At 41.5% G+C, this 21,902-nt stretch overlaps 1 protein-coding gene and 1 long non-coding RNA gene across 2 annotated transcripts; both read right to left on the minus strand.

The window, feature by feature from the left end:
- Nucleotides 1–69: 69 nt before the first annotated feature.
- LOC309705991 (myosin heavy chain, fast skeletal muscle-like) lies at nucleotides 70–11,413 on the minus strand (the record flags this gene model as incomplete). The annotated part of the gene is made up of 39 exons (XM_082532147.1): nucleotides 70–213; nucleotides 324–455; nucleotides 537–632; nucleotides 731–835; nucleotides 926–1,096; nucleotides 1,210–1,335; nucleotides 1,424–1,627; nucleotides 1,706–2,014; nucleotides 2,108–2,232; nucleotides 2,558–2,723; nucleotides 2,812–2,995; nucleotides 3,077–3,273; nucleotides 3,369–3,487; nucleotides 3,588–3,714; nucleotides 3,832–4,221; nucleotides 4,332–4,422; nucleotides 4,710–4,855; nucleotides 4,946–5,122; nucleotides 5,219–5,461; nucleotides 5,544–5,799; nucleotides 5,968–6,104; nucleotides 6,235–6,358; nucleotides 6,435–6,552; nucleotides 6,640–6,727; nucleotides 6,824–6,894; nucleotides 7,047–7,353; nucleotides 7,439–7,609; nucleotides 7,762–7,911; nucleotides 8,106–8,224; nucleotides 8,326–8,464; nucleotides 8,675–8,778; nucleotides 8,884–8,982; nucleotides 9,095–9,158; nucleotides 9,257–9,349; nucleotides 9,430–9,541; nucleotides 9,636–9,663; nucleotides 9,787–9,943; nucleotides 10,031–10,174; nucleotides 11,210–11,413. 39 exons carry the CDS (start codon nucleotides 11,411–11,413, stop codon nucleotides 193–195), a joined length of 5,814 nt encoding a protein of 1,937 aa, XP_082388273.1. The 3' UTR covers nucleotides 70–192.
- Nucleotides 11,414–11,708: 295 nt separating this feature from the next.
- On the minus strand, nucleotides 11,709–17,159 carry LOC309707554. Its single transcript, XR_014277014.1, has 3 exons — nucleotides 17,127–17,159; nucleotides 11,946–12,136; nucleotides 11,709–11,749 (listed from the first exon to the last, which is right to left on the minus strand). It is a non-coding gene; the product is annotated as an uncharacterized lncRNA (long non-coding RNA).
- Nucleotides 17,160–21,902: the final 4,743 nt, after the last annotated feature.

Genomic DNA, 21,902 nt, shown 5'->3' on the forward strand with positions numbered 1-21,902 from the left:
AATAACCAGGGTGTTAGAGACTTTAAAAAGGTTCAGAGTCATTCAAAAATAAGAGCACAGAGACAAAAGGTGCATCAATCTAACTTTTATTGACTTTAGGTTGTCACAGCACTGTCACTTTGCTTATGTGAACAGCTAACAAGACAATCATATTGTATGATTTCTTGTTAATTTACAACCTTGATTTCTTCATCACTCCTCTGCTTCCTTGGTCTGAAATGACAAAACAGTGGCACTTAAAAATTTGGCTGGATAGTCTCGATTTTAACAGGATGAATATTTCTACAAATTTGATTCATGCTAGATCTTTTTTTTTTTTTTACCTTGACAATTTCACGACTCTTCGCCCTGAGTTTGTTAACTTGAGACTCAGCAATGTCAGCACGCTCCTGAGCTTCCTCCATTTCATGCTGCACCTTCCTGTACCTGCACAGGTGACTGTTGGCCTGCTCCTCCTGTAGAAGAAGCCACAGTGAAGTTAAACCCTGTGCACTGAGTTATACAAAGTGTGTTTCGTGAGAATCAGGTCTACTTACAGCCTCCTCAGCCTGTCGCTTATAGGACTTCACTTTTAGCTGGAGCTTGTCCACCAGATCCTGAAGTCTGGCAATATTCTTCTTGTCCTCCTCCGTCTGTTGTAAAGCATTAATTAGTTATTCTGGTATAAATGTAATACTCATTTAAGCATGGTATTTTCATTACTGTGGTTTTGTAGTAGTAATCAGCTGACCTGATAGGTGAGCTCCTTTACTCTTCTCTCATATTTTCGCACTCCCTTGATAGCATCAGCGCTGCGCCTCTGTTCAGCATCAACTTCAGCCTCTAGTTCACGGACCTTGACAAAGGATGTATGCAGTTATTTTTAAAATATAAAATGTTTCCCCAGCTTACAGCGAATCAGTCAGATGGCTCTCATGAGACTCACCCTAGCCTCCAGTTTCTGGAGCTGCTTCTTGCCACCTTTCATGGCCAGGTTCTCAGCTTCATCAAGGCGGTGCTGCAGGTCCTTCACTGTCACCTCCAGGTTCTTCTTCATCCTCTCCAAATGAGCACTGGTGTCCTGCTCCTTCTTCAGCTCTTCTGCCATCATGGCAGCCTGAAATTTCATATCATATGTATTGTTGTAACTGTCATTTGTATTGTTGTGCCAACTAATATAGTTGGTAGAGTAATGCTACTGCACTATAGACATTCATCAGGGTGGCTCACATCAGTGATGGCCTTCTTGGCCTTTTCTTCAGCATTTCTGGCCTCCTGGACAGCATCTTCCACTTCACCTTGGATCTGAATGAAATCAGCCTCCAGCTTCTTCTTGGTGTTGATAAGGCTGGTGTTCTGAAAGGAAATACAGGATAATGAATCACAGATTTGGACTTTCACCCTTCAAATTATAAAAATATGAAGTTTTTGAATCGTAACTAACCTGAGAGTGCAGCAGTCCCACACGCTCGCTGGCATCAACCAGCTCCTGTTCAGCAATCTTGCGGCCTCTCTCTGTTTGCTCCAGTGCAGCTCTCAGCTCCTCGATCTCAGCCTGCATCAGGTTGTTTCTGCGCTCCACCATTGCAACCTGCTCCTTCATGTCTTCCTGGCTTCTAATGGCTTCATCAAGATGGAGCTGGGCATCCTGAAATGTGTAACGTTAAGAGGTATTAGTGCACACCTTTCAGATAGAAAGTTCGGGCAAATCCTTCAGTGGACCCACCTTCAGCTGTCCCTGCACATTCCTCAGCTGTTTCTGGGATTCAGCTGCCTGGCGGTTGGCATGACTCAGCTGAATCTCCATCTCATTCAGGTCTCCCTCCATCTTCTTCTTGATTCTCAGGGCATCATTCCTGCTCCTGACCTCAGCATCCAGAGTAGTTTGCATGGACTCGATCACTCTCTGGCTGTTCCTCTTGATCTGTTCAATCTCTTCGTCCTTCTCTGCAATCTTCCTGTCAACTTCACTCTTGACTTGGGTCAGCTCAAGCTGAATGCGGAGGATCTTGGATTCCTCGTGCTCCAGAGTAGCCTTTGAAAAATAAAATATTTACCATGTAGCTCCAGGATCATTAAAATTGAATTGTGCTGATTGGAGAGTAGTTTTTTTTTTATCAAACAGTACCTCTGCCTCTTCAAGTGAAGTCTGGAGTTCAGACTTCTCTGTTTCTACAGTCTTTTTCGCTTTTTCCAGTTCATGAATGGTTTTTCCACCCTCACTGATTTGCTCAGTTAGATCAGAGATCTCCTCTGTAAGATAATAAAGAATAATCAATTTAAAGTTTAAGCAGAATTCATTATTTTGTTTACTTTTGGTGGATCTTAATGTCTAATAAATGCAAACTTGCATTGATTGTAGCGTACAGTATAACATTTGTAAGACTTAAATCTCTGAGCAGTAGTGCGGGTCACCATCGCTTCTTCTAACATAAAATACATGAAACAATATTAGAAATGGGGTAAAATTCCTTGGGTATAATAATTGAAATACGTTATAAAAACGTTAAAATTTTGCACAGTTAGCTTACTGTCTGGTATTTTTGTTAGCTGACTGAATATCTAAAGCTTTGCATACGTTGCAGGTTCTTGTTCTCCCTCTTCAAGGTCTCCAGGTGATCAAGAGCTTCCTCATATGAATTCTTCATCTTAAACAGCTCAGTGCTGAGAGAACGAGCTTCTTTTTGAGATCCCTCTAGTTCTGCTTGGGTTTCTTCATACTTCTGCTTCCACTCAGCAAGAATCTTAGATATAAGGCAGACCCATGTATTTGCATAATTCATGATTCATTAGCTTTGATTAAAATAAATAACTCAAAAGTGAAAATGGTACCTTGTCAAAGTTTCTCTGCTTCTTGTCAAGGTTAGCAGCCAGAGCATTGGCTCTCTCCACGTCGATCATCAGGTCCTCCACTTCACCCTGCAGTCTCTGTTTGGTCTTTTCCAGAGAGGCACATTTTGCATTCACAGCTTCGATGGACTCCTCTGCATCCTGGAGACGCTGGGCGAGCTTTTTCCTGTTAACGATTAGTTAACAGACTTTATATTCTATTATAAACATAGTTTGCGATAGGATGAAACTAAAACCGACGACTTACTTTGCCTCCTCCAGCTCCTCAGTGCGCTGAATAGCATCGGTTTCATATTTGGTCCTCCACTGAGCCACCTCGCTGTTTGCTTTGGATAATGCACGCTGCAGCTCAGCTTTGGCCTCCTGCTCCTCCTCATACTGCTCTCTGAGGAGGTCGCAGTCATGACGAGCTGACTGGACAGCATGAGCCAGGGCGTTCTTGGCCTTACAGAAAATTGGAAAAAAATATTTAATTTATTAACTTAAATTGTGGTTTAATCAGCTCCGGGGTAGTGCAGCTGTTTTTAATGTGCACTTACTTTAACTTCCTCTTCAATGTGCCTCTTTAGCTCTTCAATCTGCTGAGTGTAAGCCTGCTTGCTCCTTGTCAGCTGAGAGATCAGGGCTTCCTTCTCCTCCAGTTGGCGAGCGATTTCACCTAAGGTGAGACAGAAAAAAAAGAAAGAAAGAAAAAAACAATCCACATTTGAATATGATCATATATCGAATGAAAAAATAGCTAAAAATAGTTTTCCCACCATTTTCCGTTTGAAGCCTTGCCCTTTGCACCCCAATGTCATTCAGTTGCCGCACATGTTCATCATTTTTGGTCTTCAGCTCACTCAGCTGATCCTCCAGTGAGCGACACATTTTCTCCAGATTTGCCTGAAATGAACAAAAGCTGCAATAATCTAAAGTAATGGACACAAGAGCCAAATGTAAACGAACATAAGGTTAAATGTATGTTTTCTCTTGCTTGTCAAATGTTTTACTTTATCGTACCTTGGCTTTAGCGATGGCCTCCATGTTGCTTGTGAGGTCATCAATCTCCATCTTGTACTCGCTTTTCTCTTTCTCCAGCTTCTGTTTGACTCTCTGCAGGTTATCAATCTGCTCTCCTAGCTCGGCCACGCTGTCAGCCTGCTTCTTGCGGAGGGCTGCGGCGGTGGCTTCGTGCTGCAGGGTGGCCTCTTTGAGATCACGCCGTAGCTTCTGAAACTCGGCCTCGCGCTTCTTGTTCATCTCAATCTGAACAGAAGTGGCCCCGCCAGCTTCCTCGAGCCGCTCACTGATCTCCTCCAGCTCTCTGGAGAGATCAGACCTCTGCTTCTCCACCTTGGCCCGAGCAGCACGTTCAGCCTCAATCTCCTCCTCAAGCTCCTCAATACGAGCCTATGATTTACATGTTGAAAGAAACAGACATCTAATCAAATTGTAATAATAAAGCTGAATATACTTGTTACTTGTAATAGACTTGGCAGCTTGCTGTCAGATACACCAACCTGCAGTTCTTTGATCTTTTTCTGAAGCTGAGCAGAAAGAGACTGCTCATCCTCAATCTTGTTCAGAAGCTGGCTTATTTCAAAATCCTTCCTGTGGGGAAACGTTCAAACCAAATTTTACATCCACATTTTTTATTTATTTATTTTTATTCTTGCAATAGGTAACCCTCATTCTGACTGCTGATTTTTACACTGAAATAGAGAGTTTTTGTTTTTTCACTTTTGCGGAATTGTGGGCGAACCGTTCTGTTTTTATTATGATTTGTTTTTCAGTAACATATGCTGGTTGGTCGGGAAATGATCTTTAGCGTTGCTGCTGTCTGCTAAACAAACGCAGTTATATTAGATACTAAATTTGATTAATTGCATTTTGCTTACTTCTTTATTTTCTCATCAGATTGCTGCTTATCATTCTCCAGATCCATGATGGTTTCTTGGGCCAGTTTAAGGTCACCTTCAAGCTTTCTTTTAGCCCGCTCAAGGTCCATGCGAAGCTTCTTTTCTTGCTCCAGGGAACCTTCAAGCTGTGTAAAACAAGATAAGATTTTATTTTGGTTTTGAGATTTTTGGGGTTTATAGTTTATTTTCAAGGAAACTCAAATTGCTATACTCACATCGTCCACTTGCTGCTCCAGCTTGGTCTTGGCCTTCGTCAGACTGTTAACTTTGTCTTCCTCTGCCTGCAGGTCATCGAGGACCTGCTGATGGGCCTCTTGGAGGGCTTTCTTTTCTTTGGTCAACTTGGCAATTGTCTCATCTTGGGAAGTCATTTCCTCAACCAGGTTTTTAACCTATATTGACAGTATTTTTAAAAAAAAACCCAAAAAACAACGTCTTTGCAGTTTGCAAACAATTTGACCTCAAAGCCTTGAGACTGATGCACCAACCTTGTTCTCAGTGGCATGTTTCTCCTTTTCCACTTTGGCCAGGGTCAGCTCCAAGTCATCAATATCCTTCTTCAGCTCAGAGCACTCGTCCTCCAGCTTCCTCTTCTTTGCAGTCAGCTCAGCGTTCATTTCCTCCTCATCCTCCAGTCTCTCAGCTGTCTCTTTAAGTCTGGCCTCGAACTGGATTTTTGCTTTAATGAGCCCCTCACACCTTTCCTCTGCATCAGCAAGGTTTTCACCTTCCTAAATTGATAGTAATATACAAATGGATTAAGATTTCCTCATTCATAAAGACAGTTCAAATTCCTTTGTTATTTTAACATACCGCTTGAATTTGGATCTGCAAATCATTCTTCTCCTGTAGGAGAGTAACCATCTTCTCTTCCAGCTCTTTCTTCTTAGCCAGAGCCTTTGCCAGATCCTCTTTGGTCTTTTCAAAGTCCACTTTCATTGCGGCCATCTCTTTCTCCGTCTCTGCACTCTTCAGCAGAGGCTTAATCTTGAAGTACAACTTCATCCAAGGCCAGGTTTTGACATTCATGAATGAACGGATGTTGTACTGGATGGAGTAAATCGCCTCCCTGAGGATAGAAGATTGAGAAAAATTGGTATTTTTAGATCTGAAAAACTGTAATAAAAACTATGGGCTGAACCAGAAAGAAAAAAATTAGCGCAGAAATTACATTGAAGTTGTCATCTGCATTTGTAAAAATCCCCTTTGGTGTGCAAAGCTACTATGCCTACAGTACCTGCGTTCCATCATCTTGACAAACTCTCTCCTCATGAGGAAACCTCTGCAGAGAGCCTGCGTCATTGTGACAAGGATAGCGAGTTTTTCATCACGCATCTCCTCCAGGAGACCCAGGAGACCAGCTTTGAAGAACACCTGAAAAATAGTCATACAGAGCACATACAGCATTGTCAAAAGCAAAATTGTAATACCTGCTTAAAGTATCCTGATTTAGCAGCAGTTTATTTAAAATACCAACAAAAGTTTGCATTTTTTGTTACTGTACCTTTGTGTGGCCAAACTTGTACTGTGTGTGGTCAACATCAATGGAGCCCAAGAGTTTCTCTGAGGCCTTCTTGTTGTCGATGAACTGTCCCTCAGGGATGACACTGGCATTCAACACTTTGTATCTGATTGGGGGTACATGATGAATTAAGTTAAGTTGATCTTTAGATTGTGGAAAATGTCTTTATTCTTAGTAATCACCTCTGCTTGAAGTCACCGTAGAGGATTCTGCTGGGGAACCCTTTCCTGCAGATCCTGATCCCCTCAAGCACACCGTTACACCTCAGCTGGTGGATGACCAGGAAGTTCTCCATGAGACCTTAAACCCATATTAAATTCAGTCATGTACATGGCATTACATTTACCCTAAAATGCATTCATTTACATTATTGTTACCAGTCTTTACCAGGAGTTTTTGATTCATTTGGAATGAGACAGCGTACAAAATGAGGATGAGTGCACCTTAAGTTCGTCATCAGCTTGCCCAGATTCTCCTGAAATATGAAAATATTCAAATTTTCACATGATGGAAAGTAAACCCTGGATGCTACCTACGCATCTGAGGAAAAAAATAATATTTTTATGCTTACCCTGAACAGAGCAGATACAGTCTGAAAAGACCCACCCTTTTTCTTGCCACCTTTCTTTCCACCTCCCTCAGCTGAAACATTAAATGTCAGATATAAACTTAAATGACTTTAAATATAATTTTTTATTTTATAATTTAATTATTTTTCTGTTCTGTACTAAATCTGATCATTTTGAAATATAATGAAAACAATAGAAACTCTGTCCTAAAAATATGATCATCACCTTCTGCAGAGGCATGTGACGCATACAGGAAAGCCAACAGCTTTGTTGAAGACTTCTGGTAGAGCTGTACCACAGAGTTGTTCAGGGGGTCTTTGTTCTTCTCCAGCCAGCCATTAACATTGTAGTCAACAGTACCAGCATAGTGCACCAGGGAGAAGTGGGCCTCAGCTTTGCCTTTGGCAGGCTTTGGTTTCTGGAACGGGGCACTTTTGCCAATATGCTGGTCATAGAGTTTGTTCTTGAAGGTTATGTCTGTTGCCTTGGGGACAATGCACTCCTCTTCAAGGATGGAGAAGATGCCCATCGGCTGCCATGATGAAAGAAGCATAAAAAAACAGTTTCAAGTTGTTTTCTATTGTTTTATGTGTGCAAATAGACAGCACACGGCTCACCTTCTCAATAAGCTCAATGCAGGCAGCCAAGTCCATACCAAAGTCAATGAACTCCCATTCAATGCCCTCTTTCTTGTACTCTTCTTGCTCCAGGACAAACATGTGATGGTTGAAAAACTGTTGCAGTTTTTCATTGGTGAAGTTGATGCACAGCTGTTCCAGGCTGTTGAACTGAAAAAATACAGATAAGGTCAGCAAGCGCACCCAAAACAAGACTGTGCTTTTATTCTTGACATACCCTAAACCCTGAACTGTTTTGAAAATGTTTTGCATAATTAGCAACATGAACATAAGACAATGCAGTGTTAGTTCTGCATACTTACATCAAAAATTTCAAACCCAGCAATGTCCAGGACACCAATAAAATAGCTTCTTGACTGCTTTGTGTCCAACATCTCGTTGATTCTGACGACCATCCACAAGAACATTTTCTCATAGACCGACTTTGAGAGAGCATTGACGGAATTGTTGACCTGATTTTGAAGTGAAGGGATATTGATTTTATCATTAGGGGTTATAAATGTAAGAATAGTGCTATTGTAACCTATTGGTAAAAAAAAAAAAAAGCCTTATCAATATGTATTAGTGTCTTGAAGGGTTTGGTTTAAAGACACTGTCTTACAGGAAATCATTTGTTATTTGTGTGTTTTCTTTGTAACATCTGTACCTGAGGAACAGTTTGACCTTTGGTCACATACTCGTTCCCAACCTTCACTCTCGGGTAGCACAGTGCTTTTAGCAAATCAGCCGAGTTCAGACCCATGAGGTAGGCGATTTTATCTGCAACTATATGAACACAATTTCATAAATAAATAAACCTCTACCTCAAAGGTCCTCTTTCAAGTGACAAAATCAGCAGTGCTTAAAGTGCACAATGTTCTTCATACCCTCAGTGCCATCTGGCTCAGCCTGCTCTTCTCGCTGCTTCTGCTTGAACTTCATGTTTCCGTGATGCATCACAGCTCCGGTCAGTTTATACATGCCAATTTTCTCGTCTGCGGTGAAGCCCAGGATGTCAATGGCAGTCTGTGAAATGATGAATAAGTTTTAACAAGCACAAACAGAACCCATTATATTTTAATGTAAAATAGAAAGCTGTTTTTGATTCAGCGTTTATTACATTTTCAATTCAAACTCCCCATTAACAAAGCCGAACATCAATATGATGAGCTTCATGGAGTTCTGTTTATATAGTTATTAATATTAGTGAAAGGTCGTGAGTGAAGCTGTTCTTACGTCAGTAGCGATGAATTCTTCAATGTCATTGATACTCTTGACAGTGATTTCACCCTGACTGATCATGGGATAGTCGTATGGGTTTGTGGTGATCAGGAGAGCCTCTAAATGAGAAAAACAAAATACATAAAACATAATGAACAATATATATATATATATATAAACACTATATTTTGTTTTTTGGTGTCATTTTGGTATAATTCTCTAACCGATGAGCTCAGGTTTGTGGCCCGTTGTGAGCTGATAGAAGATATGGTAGCTCCTCTCAGCAGAGAGCTGGAACGTCACTCGAGACTTCTCCAGCAGATCTGTACAGATTTAAGTTTCGTGGTTATCACAAATCTTCCTTGTAGCAGTCAAAGCAGTCTGATAATTCCCTCAAAAATAAATACATAAGTAAAACCAAAACAAAAATCATACATGTTTCAATATCAGCCGAAGCCAGTTTTCCAGTTGTCCCAAAGTGAATTCTGATAAATTTTCCCTAAGCAGGAGAATAATGTTTCAATTATAAATGCAACAGTGAACATGAACTGTGAATTTTTACCACAGAATTAAGGTAAAATCACCAAAATAACTTACAAAACGTGAAGAATTGTCATTCCTCACAGTCTTGGCATTACCATAAGCTTCCAACAGTGGGTTTGCTGCAATGATTTGGTCTTCCAGTGACCCCTAAAGACAACGTTCATGAGCTGTGATTACAGGAATTCTTTGATTGATTTTTAGATCTCATATTTTGCAACTTCATCTACCTGCATTTTGCCGGGAACTTGCTCGGTTTTCTTTCCTCCAGCCACTGCAATTGTTGCAAAGTACTGGATGACACGTTTTGTGTTGACAGTCTTTCCTGCACCAGATTCTCCACTGGTTAGAGTAAGGAGTTTTAGAGTTGTAATTTCGATATTGCAAATAATACTTTTGGAAATGCTCATCATATAAAAGCATGCTTTGTACTTACGTAATCAGGATGGACTGATTTTCTCTGTCTGTAAGAGACCAAAATCATCAAGCTAAAATAATTCGTTCACTTTTGAATTGCAGCTGTTTTATTTCTGAACTGTAGCTTACAAAATGATCAGGACACATTGTATCTTAAAAAGGTTTATTACCTTGGAGCATGAACTGATAGGCATTATCAGAGATGCAGAAGATGTGGGGTGGAGCCTCAATTCTCTTCTTGCCCCTGTATCCTGCTACAACCATTGAATCATACACTGGGAGCCACTTGTAGGGGTTCACAGTGACGCAGAACAGCCCAGAGTAGGTCTGTGGAGTCAGAGAGGATCATTTATGATGCATATCTTCCTTTTGTCGTGAGCACGAGTATCAGCTATGGAGTTCTGATCAACTCACGTAGATCATCCATGCTGCATAGCGCTCTTTGAGGTTATACAGCACAGAAGGCTCACTGAGGTGGGTCATCATGGCCATGTCCTCAATCTTATCGAATTTGGGAGGGTTCATTGGGAAGACTTCATCTTCTTTCACGGTGATAGTCTGCCAAAGAAGGCACAAATGTAAATTCAGATAGAATTAAGCAGTTTTGTCTAAATTGTGATATTTGTTTTTAATCTTATTTGTTTTATTCTCATTGTTATTTTGAATTATTCATTTGGCCTTCTGATCAGTTTTTGACTGTGGAATACATCCAAATGGGTCCAAAAAGCTACTTCGTCTTAGTCTACTTTGCACAAGGTTGTATTTCAGATTTAATATGTGGCAAGAATAGCATTGTCAGAATGAATCGGACAATGCTATTCGTGCCACACTCATTCACACATTAAGCTGTGACAGTTAACAGTACTTGGCTTTTGTTACTCTTCAAGTAGTTCATGCAAAGATTTTGCTGTCTGTTTTGTTCACAGCGATGAAAACCGGAGGTTTTACCGTATCTCAGAAGAAAGGAGTGCTAGTATTCTTTGGTGTATTGTTTAGTGATTCAAGTCTGGTGTCAAACAACTTTGAACTTTATCAACAGTGAAATTCTGGGTATGTCTGGCCTTGTTCTTTCTGTTCTTCCTCCTTCTGAGAAGTGTTTTAATTTAGCATTATAGCTGCACCTGCATTTTTTTTTGGTTTGTTTGTTGTTGCTGTTGTTGTTTTTTACAACACCAGCTTGGTTCAACTCCAAAGGAAATTCACATCACTGGCTTGAATTGAACCAAGTGAAACTTTCAGTCTAACCATTATGCTGAGAAAAGCCCCTTCTTTCTTACCATAACAACTTGAGTTATGACATTTTCACTCAGTTGTGATGCCATGTTTTCTGCTATCATGTGGTGAAGAATGGCTTCAGGGCAATCTCACAAGTTTAAATTTGATTGCTGAAAAGAGTTTGTCAGATTCTGAAAATTCCAAATATATCTTACATGTCATGACTTCGTGTGTTACATGTAAATATACCCAAACCTCTCTGGTTTCAGATATTTGGACCATGCTACATATAGTTAACATATCCATATAGTTATTCATAACTTGAGCAGTCTGAATTCACATTTGAAGCTGCACAAATTCAAGTGTCACTACTCTCACCTTCCCGCACAGAGTCTCCACGGTGGCTTTGCCGCCCTCTCTCTTAACAAGTTTCCCCTTGAGGTACATTTCTTTGGGCTCACTCACGAAGTATGCTGTTTTAGCATCAAATGGAATATTTTGAGCTTCAATGCGCTCTCTTTCTGGCTTGCGGAGAAACATGGCCGCCGCGCCAAAACACTCCATCTCTGCGTCCCCACTCATGATGACCCTTTACTGCAAGTGAGGAAACAAGAGAGGAGTCATTCATCTTATTTGTCAGCAGTGTATATATTACATATATTCACACTCTTATAGCTACCTATACAGTCAAACATGCTATTCCTTTAAGAAGAGAAGGCTTGAGAGTAGCTACTCTCAGAGTAGCTACTCTCAAGCCAGGGATTCAATAAGTACCAACAAGAGATGCTCATAAAGATCCGCTCTTGTGTCTGTCCTACTCATGCACTGGTACTCTTGATCACGAAAACTGATCACATTTACCTTGGATGAAAAACGAGATGAGAAATGGGTATTCCTGTCAGACTTCACTGCAGACTTCTGAAATAAGGAACAAAAATTCACAAATTAGACAGTTAAGTCAGTGGTTCTTTGTTTTAAAATAGTATTAAATAGAAATTAATTTTCTATTTTTTCTAAAGAAAAATCTGTTTGGAAACATAAAAATGTGAATAACCAGCCTGATTCCTATGATATGGCAAAGTACTGGAATAAATGACCTCCCCAAGATACTTACCTTTGCTGGGTGCCTGTGCTTGGTGGTGGCTTGCTCTTCCTTTTATATCAAATGATGGGAGCCTATCACAAGTGGGTTTCTCTATTTGGTCATGCTGTGTGGTGTTATCCTTGTGCACCAGTTCTTTCCTCCACCTCTGTCATCGCACAGTTTATGTCTTCTGGACGTCTTACATGCCAGAATTCCTGTACCTGTAATTACCAACACAGTCAGGTTGTGTTGCCTTCAGCAAAAATACGGAGATGAAGCAGCATTTCGAACTCCATACTCCTGTCTTGTTTTAAATTTTATGTAACATACAGATGTGCAGTTGGCTTTTGGTTGTTTATGTGTAGCACAGATAGGAAATTGGCTCATTTTTGGCTAAAGTCAAGTCAGCAGTTACAGACAGTCCAAAGGTGTGACTAATGGATCTTTTTATTGGTCTCTGGCACAACAGTAGTCCCTCGAAGTGCTTTGGGGAAGCTTTAAAAAGTCACTGAGGTACTGTTTCAGAGGCCTTACAAGTCAGAAATTATTATAAAATAAAATGAGTGCCAAAAAGCTTTAAAGAAAAGGAAGGATTGCCAAGGCATTACATTTTACAACAGTGCCAACAGCTGTTCTTAGTCTTGTTCTTAAGGGACACACAAGGGAGACTGAGACAATCCCTAAAAGTAGAGCAGCAGAGTACCAGTTCTTCTTCCTTTATGTTTGAAAAATGACCTCATCCTGGATTTTTCCTGTGAATCTAAGCGGAGCGAGTTAACACTGTTTAGGGCATTCAATTCCATATTGTTTGTGTTTGTTAGATGCTTGTTGAGGCTTTTGTCAAGGATGGCAAGCGTGCAGACATTTTTGCCAAGACTATGGAACATAGCCGGCACAATTAAGCGTGGGTAGAAAGCCATTGGGCACTGTTTCCCTGGAAAGAAGATCAACTTACAGCAGTGAATAAGAAGAAGGCATTCTAAAGCACTTACCCACAAGATATAATGAGCCTCTGTCTTCAATAAACATGTGTTACACGATACCTGCTCCGAAATCTTCTGTCTTATTAGGGCAAAACTCAAATATAGCATCAGGCTTATGTTGATACTAAAGTCAAATGCTACATACCTAGCAGGCTTATTGTATTTTAATGGACTTTGATCTACGCCTGACACCTTCTTCATTTGTCAAAGAGTATCAGCTGGGCTGTGGATAATAAACCAAGGTGAGTGCTGGGTAACATTCCAGTCTGTTGGCTGAACACAAAGAAGCATCCTTGTGCTTGTGTTCAAATGTGCAACACTGTAAGTATTGTCCAGTTTAATCTGATGTGTAGAACAGTGTTTTACCTGTGTTTTGTCATTTTTAGTTACATGTGAAAACCTAAGGTCAGTAGAGTGATTTTTTTTTAACCATGTGGTAGAGTTATATTTTGTATGTTGCGTTATGGCAGCCATTCAGATTGTTGTGTGGCATATTGATGCCATTAATTGCAAAGCCTGGAACTCAATTACTAAAGAATGTGTTATTATTTCATTAAGAGAAGTATTTGTTTATTAAACTCTCTTAATAATGCTGTGTTGTTATGCAGCTTTTACATTTTTAATATTGTCTTTTAATCTTTCAGTGCATGCTGATAATAAGTGGTGCTCAAATATAGCTGCAAGGAGCACTGACTGTGACCTTTTTTGATGACAAAGAGTTTTGTTGTTGGCGTGGTTTTTCTTTGTTAAAATTAGGTCTGAGATTTTGGCTTGGCAGTACCCATCTTGCAGTAGGGCTCTGGTATTAGGGCGTGAGAAGGTGATAAGTGTGAGAGTGCCTGGGTGTGACTGTTAAGCTGTCTCCAACAGTTACACTTGTTACTCACACTTGATATTTTGGAGGCTAATGGCTTCATGCAGATGAAATTGTCCATCATCGTTATGCAAATGAATCGACTATTCCTGATTTTTTGATAAAAGAAACTGAATTACAAATTTTTTTTCTTTTGTTTTTTTTTAAAGAGCAAGGTCTGGTTATTAAAGCAGTAGTAGTTTGGGATGCACTAATTTCCTGGCAGTGTTAATGACTGCCACATGAGTGGTAGTCACTGGCATCTTATATGCCTCGAGTTGCAAATGTGCAAACATGTTGATCATGTTACCGGCTTCTCTGTCATCATCACCATCATGATCATCTTCTTGTCTCTTAACATTACACTGTTTCACCAGCTTTCACTGAGAGCCTGCATTTACCTAAAAATAATTTATTCTTTTATTCTTTTATTTTAGTCTTTTATTATTATTATTATTATTATTATTATTATTATTATTATTATTATTATTATTATTATTATTATTATTATACAAAATGTTTTATTCAGGTCACAGGGTGATGCTTGAATCTGTACCAGCTTGCATTGGACAGAAGATGGGAAAACCGGGGACAGTCCCTTGGAACTATCTTAAAATATGGTATGACATGTTTTCAGATTTTTCTATATGCTATTCAGCTTTCATACTGATTATTTATTGCATGCATTGTTCTGAGAAATTCAGTAGAATTTCCAGCCTTGCTTTTTTATGTGAACTCTAATTGTAATAGATTGTAAAGATATTTCACTGGTTTACTGTGATTTTTGAATGTAGGGAATTGCTCTAGATCACCTTGAACTGAACTTTAAGCATATTTAAATGAATACTGGGGAACATCTGGATTGAAATGAAACCTGTATGCCCATCAGACAAGTATAATTGAAGAGTTCACTGATGTAGTGCACCCAGTATAAACTCTATTATGTATCCCAAAAGCACCAGCTGCCTCTCCTGTCAAGCTTAAAAACACCATTGCTGTTTTCCATAGTTCTCAGCAGAACCTTTAATGAAACCTTTCCTGTCTTTTTTCTGACCACAGCCAAGGTTGTTTTCCACAGGCAGTAATGTGATCATCACAAATCAAATGATACATGTACACTTGATTGAGTAAGACATATTTAATAACTACTTATCACAAAATCCCATTGCCATGTGAGTTTTCCCCCTAAAGGTTTAAAGGTAATTAATAAAAGCAACGAACTAATGCTGTTTTTTAATTATCTACACAGGAACGGGGCAGAAGGAGAAGAGAAAAAACGGAAGACATGGAGAGATGGAACAACGACTCATGAAGTGCTAACTGACAAAGCTGGAAGAGTAAGAGAGACTGCAGGTGCAAAACTACTTTTTTCACATGTTTTAAAAAGGATATAGTAAAAAAAAAAACAATACACACAAAAAAGGAAACAATCCACATAAATGTTATTTGCAGATTTTCCCATATTAGAAAAAACCTTGGCACAGTGGAATAGATTTACAGGAATGATGTAAACATGAAATTGTAGCAAAAAACTGAAAAATGATGTGTGTGCAGAGACCCATCTACCTGTAGAAAATAGAATTGATTAGCATTAAAAATACATCAACATGAAAAGATGTTTAATTATTACGTTTTATACAACATTTATACACCTGAATACATATACAAGATTTATCTACACTGGCGTATTACTGGTTCCTAAGTTACTGTCAGCACTAAACATTTCTAGTTGGTTGCACATAGACAGAATTTTATCTAAGCTATCTTCCAGTTTATACAGCTTTCCAGATTATGGGTTAAGCCCTGCATTTCAAGCACTTGAATCTGATGCTCATCTCTTTTGCAACTGTGGAGTTCATTTACAAAGTAACAAATCATAATCAACAGCCACATGATTACATTTCCTCCACGATTACTATCATTGCTCTCTGTTTTATAGTTGTGTGCGTTACTGCAAAGTCAGAGCAGTTATGTTTTTTGTTATTGTTTGTCAAATAAACAATGGTGGAACATCGAATTAAACTTGGCCAAACTTTCAAATGATGAAATCTGATCAATTCCTGTTAGCCAAAATCTCAAGCGTCAAAGAGCTTGAAACGCTCTGTTTCTTGTAGGTTTTTTTTACTCTTGGATCTGTATGTATGTGAAGGGAGTGGAAGCTTGTCCTATGAGGATGACTTTTTCACCTGGACTTTTTCGTTGTTAAAATCAGCAGAAAGTTGGTTTAAAGTAGGATGGCAGCCTTTAAGGGAGAGGAGATAAAATGTTTGTTTCAGAAGAACTAAGGAGAACTAGGGAGCTAAATATTACCTAAATAAGAATGATTTCAAACTCTTAACCATCCAAAGCTTATCGGGCTAAAGTGAGTGTAATAGTCCTATGTCCTTTTAAATAAAATGTAATTAATCAGGAAAAAATGTTATGCACTTTGTAATGAATGAGGATGTGGGAGCAGCTGCATTTGTCTATTACAGAATGAGAGAGAACAGGCGGATCTGTTGGCCTTAGAGCTTGATGAGAGTTCACACTGTGACATATCTGCCACTTACAAAATAATTTTGCCCATCAAAAACAAATATGCAAATTAATCCTAGCCAAAAATTGATATATATATTAAGCAGACTGCACTGCTACCTCCTACCTCCACCTCACTCTCTCTCTTTGAGCTGCTCAATTCACATCACAGTGTCATCTGCAAACATGAACAAGCTTGGCTTTTTTGGAAGGGTTACCAGAAGAAAGCCTCACCTCTGTAAAAAAGAGTTTGCAATGCTGAATATGAACAAAGCAGAACACTTTAGGAAAAACGTCTAAATATTCAGTCATCAGTTTCACAGCTAAAGCTTGGTCAAAATAGCTCTGGCTTTTGGACAGACAGCTAAAGGCAGAAGTAGATACATTCAGCACAGCTCTGACATGATAAGCAAAATGATACTGAAGAGCACCCTTCAAAAACATTGTGTGGTTCTACAACAGGGCAATAATCCCAAGCACTCAAGTAAACCTATGACAGAATTACTGAAAAAGAAGTTGTAATGGTCCAGTCAAAGTCTAGAAGCAATGTTCTGAAAAGTGGACCCTACAGTGATGCCAAAGACTGATAAAGACATTGTTACACATTCAAAACCTTTTACTAACAACCCTAAGAGCAGAAAAGGTGTGTCCCATCTGTTATTTATAGGAGGCTGGTATATATTTCATGATTCTAAAAAGGAAATCATACACACTGCAGTCAGCACCAAAACATCTTTGCATCATCCATCTGTCTGCAATATCAGTACCAAAAGGCATGTGGTACACAAGGAAATGCAGACACTGGTAGTGCAATTAACAAAACATGTGACGCTCCATTTTGTTTTTTGGTATTTAACTTACCTGAACTTTCCAAAAGGCAACCAAGAAAGGTTCAGCATCAGTCCAAGTAAGCTATGAATCAGCCTTAATCTCTCCTTTCCTCACTCTCTGTCTGCTCTACTGATTTGACCTTTTTGTCACTTAAGAATAAATGAACACACAGAAGCAAAATTGTCAGTCTGCTGCCAAAAACCTGCAGAGATGTCTCATTTATCACACACAGGGGAATATTTTCCTCATTAGCAGTTCAAAAATAACTCGGCCTTCTTGAAGCCAAGATAGATTGTTTACCAAAGGCGAACAGGTGCTCTGCCATGTGAACAAGTTGTTCACTTGTTTTCATTAAGACAAATATTCACTGTTGATTACTTGGTGCTTTTTCTATCTATAAAGCAATGGAGCGGATGCAGTTGAACAACGAAAAAATTGGGATTTCCCGACCTCGTGCCCTCCTCTTGTTTGTTAATACCATGTTTCACCCTGTTCACAGCACAGGCTGGTCCAGTACGATACAGACCATCCTACAATACCATAATGTTAAAGTATCAGGTGCACAGTTTTCTTTAAGTGCATAATAATCATCAACATTTGAATTTATAATTTCAGCAATTTTTATGCTTTTAAAGATTTTTCTGACTGAAATTCTCAAAGCTAATCCAGCTTATAAGACCATCATTGTCATTGTGTTTCACAATGAATTTGATTTTCTTCTTTGAATAAATTAACCACATGTAACCACACAGGAGTTCAACAGTTGCCATTTTTCTCAGAGTACCATCAGTGTTTGTAGCATCTGAGCCTCAAACACAAACTACAATCAGTGCTAAGCATCCACTTAGCAAACTCGCTGCGCAGAACAGAAACGATAACAGACTTGCAAAGATCTCTACTTACCATGAAAGAACTTAACACAATTGAACGTGATGTGTTTGTGACCTAGTTACTGTACTAACAGTCAGAAATACAGAGCTTAGGTGTCCTCTTTCTTTATAGAGGAAGCACATCATGATAATGGACCATAAAGAGATCTCAAATTAGCTTCTGGTTAATGCTTGGGCCTTTGCTTAAGAGATGTTTGAAACAATTTCTCTGCCAAAAATGTGTTTTAATGGTGTGGCTGTTCCCTTTGCTGATAATGTAATCTGTCATATGTATACAAAGACTGTCATTAATTATATTTCTACATTTTTTATGAATTCATAAAAGCCTGTAGAAATGCAGCATACATGAATTCATTCTTCCTTTCAGGTTTAGGTATGATAATGCATAAACAACCCCTTCAGTTATTTACAGGTCGCTTTTTTGTGAGGAATTGTTGAGTTGTTTGTTTTTCTGTTTTGGATAGACTGACATGATGAGCTTAGGAAGCAATCTGCTATTATTCAGAAGCACAGTGACCTAAGAATGAGGTGATAAATGGTGGCCAGAGATTTCAGTATAAAAGAAGCACCCCCACAAATCAGACTTCTGGCACATATAACCCCTCACTCACACCTGCTAACATGTTGGTTGCTTCAGAGATGCCAGAAATGCAAATTGTTATGGCCAGACCCATTTGTCCCTTCAAAGTCTTTATACCTGCTCATTTCTCCCACCACCTACAAGTGACAGTGAGAACCATCCACTATATTCCACTTTGATGTGTACCATTGTTATGAGATCTGTTTTATGTGTTTGACGTGTAGGTCTTCATAATGTTTGGGCTTCTTTTATTTCTTGTCATTTATATGATCTTGTGCTTCTCAAACAGACCTACTCTGGCCTGTTCCACACTGAACCCCTGCCAGTGGCTCCTGGTGTATGATGCAATGGTTGTTGCAAGATACAGGGGCAAGAAGAGGATTGAGGCTCCACCCCACACCTTCTCCATCTCTTCTTCCTCCTAGCGTTTTTCCCGCTCGGTTGCAGGGTCCGCTTTTCTGCAAAGTCGTCTCCACTTGGGTCGGTCAAGGGCGTCGGTCAGATCGGCTTCAATCTTCTTCACGTCGTCCTTGATTCGGTCCATCCATCTCCGCTTTGGTCTGCCTCTAGGTCGACGTCCTTGGGGGCTGAGCCGCAGTGCTGCTCTCACCACTGAGTTCTCATCGCTCCGTACCACATGTCCGTACCACCGCAGCCTCGCTTCTTGCATCTTATCTGTGATTGGCGCGATTCCCATCCTCTTTCTAACGTCGGTGTTCATGACGTGGTCCCATCGTGTTAGGCCTAGGCACCATCGCAGCATCCGCATTTCCATCGTGTGAAGGGCTTGTTCGTGCTTTGCGGTGGCTGGCCAGCACTCGGATCCATAGAGGGCGACGGGGCGCACTACACTCTTGTAGATCTTTGACTTGAGGCGATTGGGCATTCTTCGGTCACACAGGACGCCGGTGACTTGGCGCCATTTCATCCACGCTGCGTTGATCCTGGCTCGTACATCTAGTAGGATATCGCCGTCATTGCTGATCATCGATCCGAGGTATTTGAAATGAGGTACTTTCGCCAGATCTTCTCCATCGACGCTGATCGTCTGGGGGCCAGCCTCTAAGTATTCGGTCTTGTTGGTGTTGAGCCTCAGGCCGAAGTCAGCTAGGCGAGTCTTCCACTGCTGCGTTTGGTATTGCAGTTCTATTCGCGATTCATCGGCCAGGAAGACATCGTCGGTGTAGAGAAGTGTCCAGGGATGGGGTGACTGGAGATCCGCCGTCGCAGTGTCCATGCAAAGGATGAAGAGCAGCGGGGAGAGTGCCGAGCCTTGGTGGACGCCCACATTGATGTTAAAGGGCGGCGATGTTCCCACTGGGCTTCTGACCACGCTGGTGACTTGTCGGTAGAGGAGCTTTGTCCAGTTGACGTAGGCTTCAGGAACTCCATGTGATCGCAGGGAGTGCCAGATGAGGTCGTGTGGGACACGGTCAAACGCCTTTTCCAAGTCGAGGAAGGCCATGTGGATGGTCTTGGACTTCTCTCGGTGCTTCTCCAAAAGCAGGCGGGCAGCATGGATGGCGTCCGTCGTGCCACGCCCCCTGATGAAGCCACATTGGTTGGGCGTTAAGTTGACGATTTCTCGCATCCTGGCGTCGATGATCCGTTCGAAAACCTTCATGGTATGGCTTAGGAGTCGGATCGGGCGGTAGTTGGAGCATTCAGCCACATCGCCTTTCCCTTTCCAGATGGGCACCGTTATGCTGGTTGACCAGGCTGCTGGGACGGTCCCGTCTCTGATGATGCTATTGAACAGGCTGGCGAGGACTAAGGCGCCTTGGCGCCCGAGCAGCTTCCAGACTTCGGCTGGTATGTCGTCTGGTCCGGTCGCTTTACCATTCTTCATATTTTTAACGGCTGTTTCCACTTCCTTGATGGTGATTGGCGGGACAGGTCCTGGGACGGGCGGGGCACTGTGGATTGGCTGGTGAGGGAACTCCACGTTGCAGATATCGGAGAAATACTCGCTCCAGCAATTGAGGATGGCGAGCGGGTCGCGGAGGGTTTGATGGTTGGCATCCTTGATGTGTTTGACCTGGCCAATATCCTGTGTTGCTCGATGGCGGCTGCTGGCAAGGCGGTAGATTTTGTTCGCTCCTCCGGGCGTGTCCAACTCTTCATACAGTTGGTCATAGTGCGATGCCTTTGCCGCTGCTACCGCCTTCTTTGCGGCCGATCGTAGGGCCCTGTATTGCTGGTAGTCGCCATCGCTGCGGGATTGAAGCCACACTTTGAGTGCCGACTTCTTTTCCTTGATGGTTTGCTGCACGCTATCATTCCACCACCATACTTGCTTGTCGATGAAGTGCTTCCCTGGCTTTGTCGCCCCAAGGGTGTTGCCTGCTGCGTCACGTATTTGACTGGCGATGTTCTCCCAAGCCTTGTCCACTGGCTCATTGGAGTCCACGTCGAGGTGTTCAAGGGCGTCCATAAGCTGCTGTTTGCACTCAGGGAGGCGCCACCACTTGATCTTCTCCACCGTCGTGGTTGGTGTTCTTCGTCGTCGTTGGCCAAGGTTGAGTCGGAGATCCATCACAAGTAGCCGATGTTGAGGGCCAATATTGGTTGATGGTATGACTTTTACGTTCGTGACTAGGCTGAGATGGGGTCTTCGGACTAGCCAGTAGTCGATTTGGGTGTCTCTGCCGCCGCTGGAGTACGTGATGAGGTGTGCCGGCTTCTTTTTGAAGAAGGTGTTGGTCACGGCAAGATCGTGGGCCTCTGCGTAGTCCAGTACCCGGCAACCGTCGTCGTTTCTGGTCCCAAATCCTTGGCCGCCATGGAATCGGTGATATCCGTCTCTCCCCTTGCCTACATGTCCATTTAGGTCGCCGCCTACCGCCACGTGTTCCTCAGGGCTAATCGTTTGCAGGTGGTCGTCGAGGGCGCGCCAGAATTCTGTCTTCTCCTCGTCGGGGCAGTTGGTCTGTGGTGCATAGCAGGAGATAATCCGTAGGATGGTCGGGTCGGCGTCGATCTTCACTGACATGATGCGATCCGATATGCAGGTAACTTCAACCACGTTGTCCCGGAGCTTTTGACTCACCACTATGCCCACTCCATTCTGGGCCCGGTTGCCATTGTAGAAAAGCTTGAAGCCTTCTCCAATGTCCCGTGCCTTCGCTCCCTTCCACTTGGTTTCTTGAATGCACGCGATGTCGATGCGGCGGGTCTTGAGGGCGTCAGCCAATTCTCGACTTCTTCCGGTCATTGTTCCGATGTTCAGGGTTCCAAGGCGGATTTGGGCTTGCTTCTTCAGCCCACTCCCTCCATGAGCAGGTAGCCTTTGTCCACTTCTCACGTCGTTCAGGCGGGGACGACGCGCGTCGCCTG

This window comes from Aulonocara stuartgranti, assembly GCF_965226115.1.
Source record: "Aulonocara stuartgranti genome assembly, chromosome: 5".
Taxonomy (NCBI): domain Eukaryota; kingdom Metazoa; phylum Chordata; class Actinopteri; order Cichliformes; family Cichlidae; genus Aulonocara; species Aulonocara stuartgranti.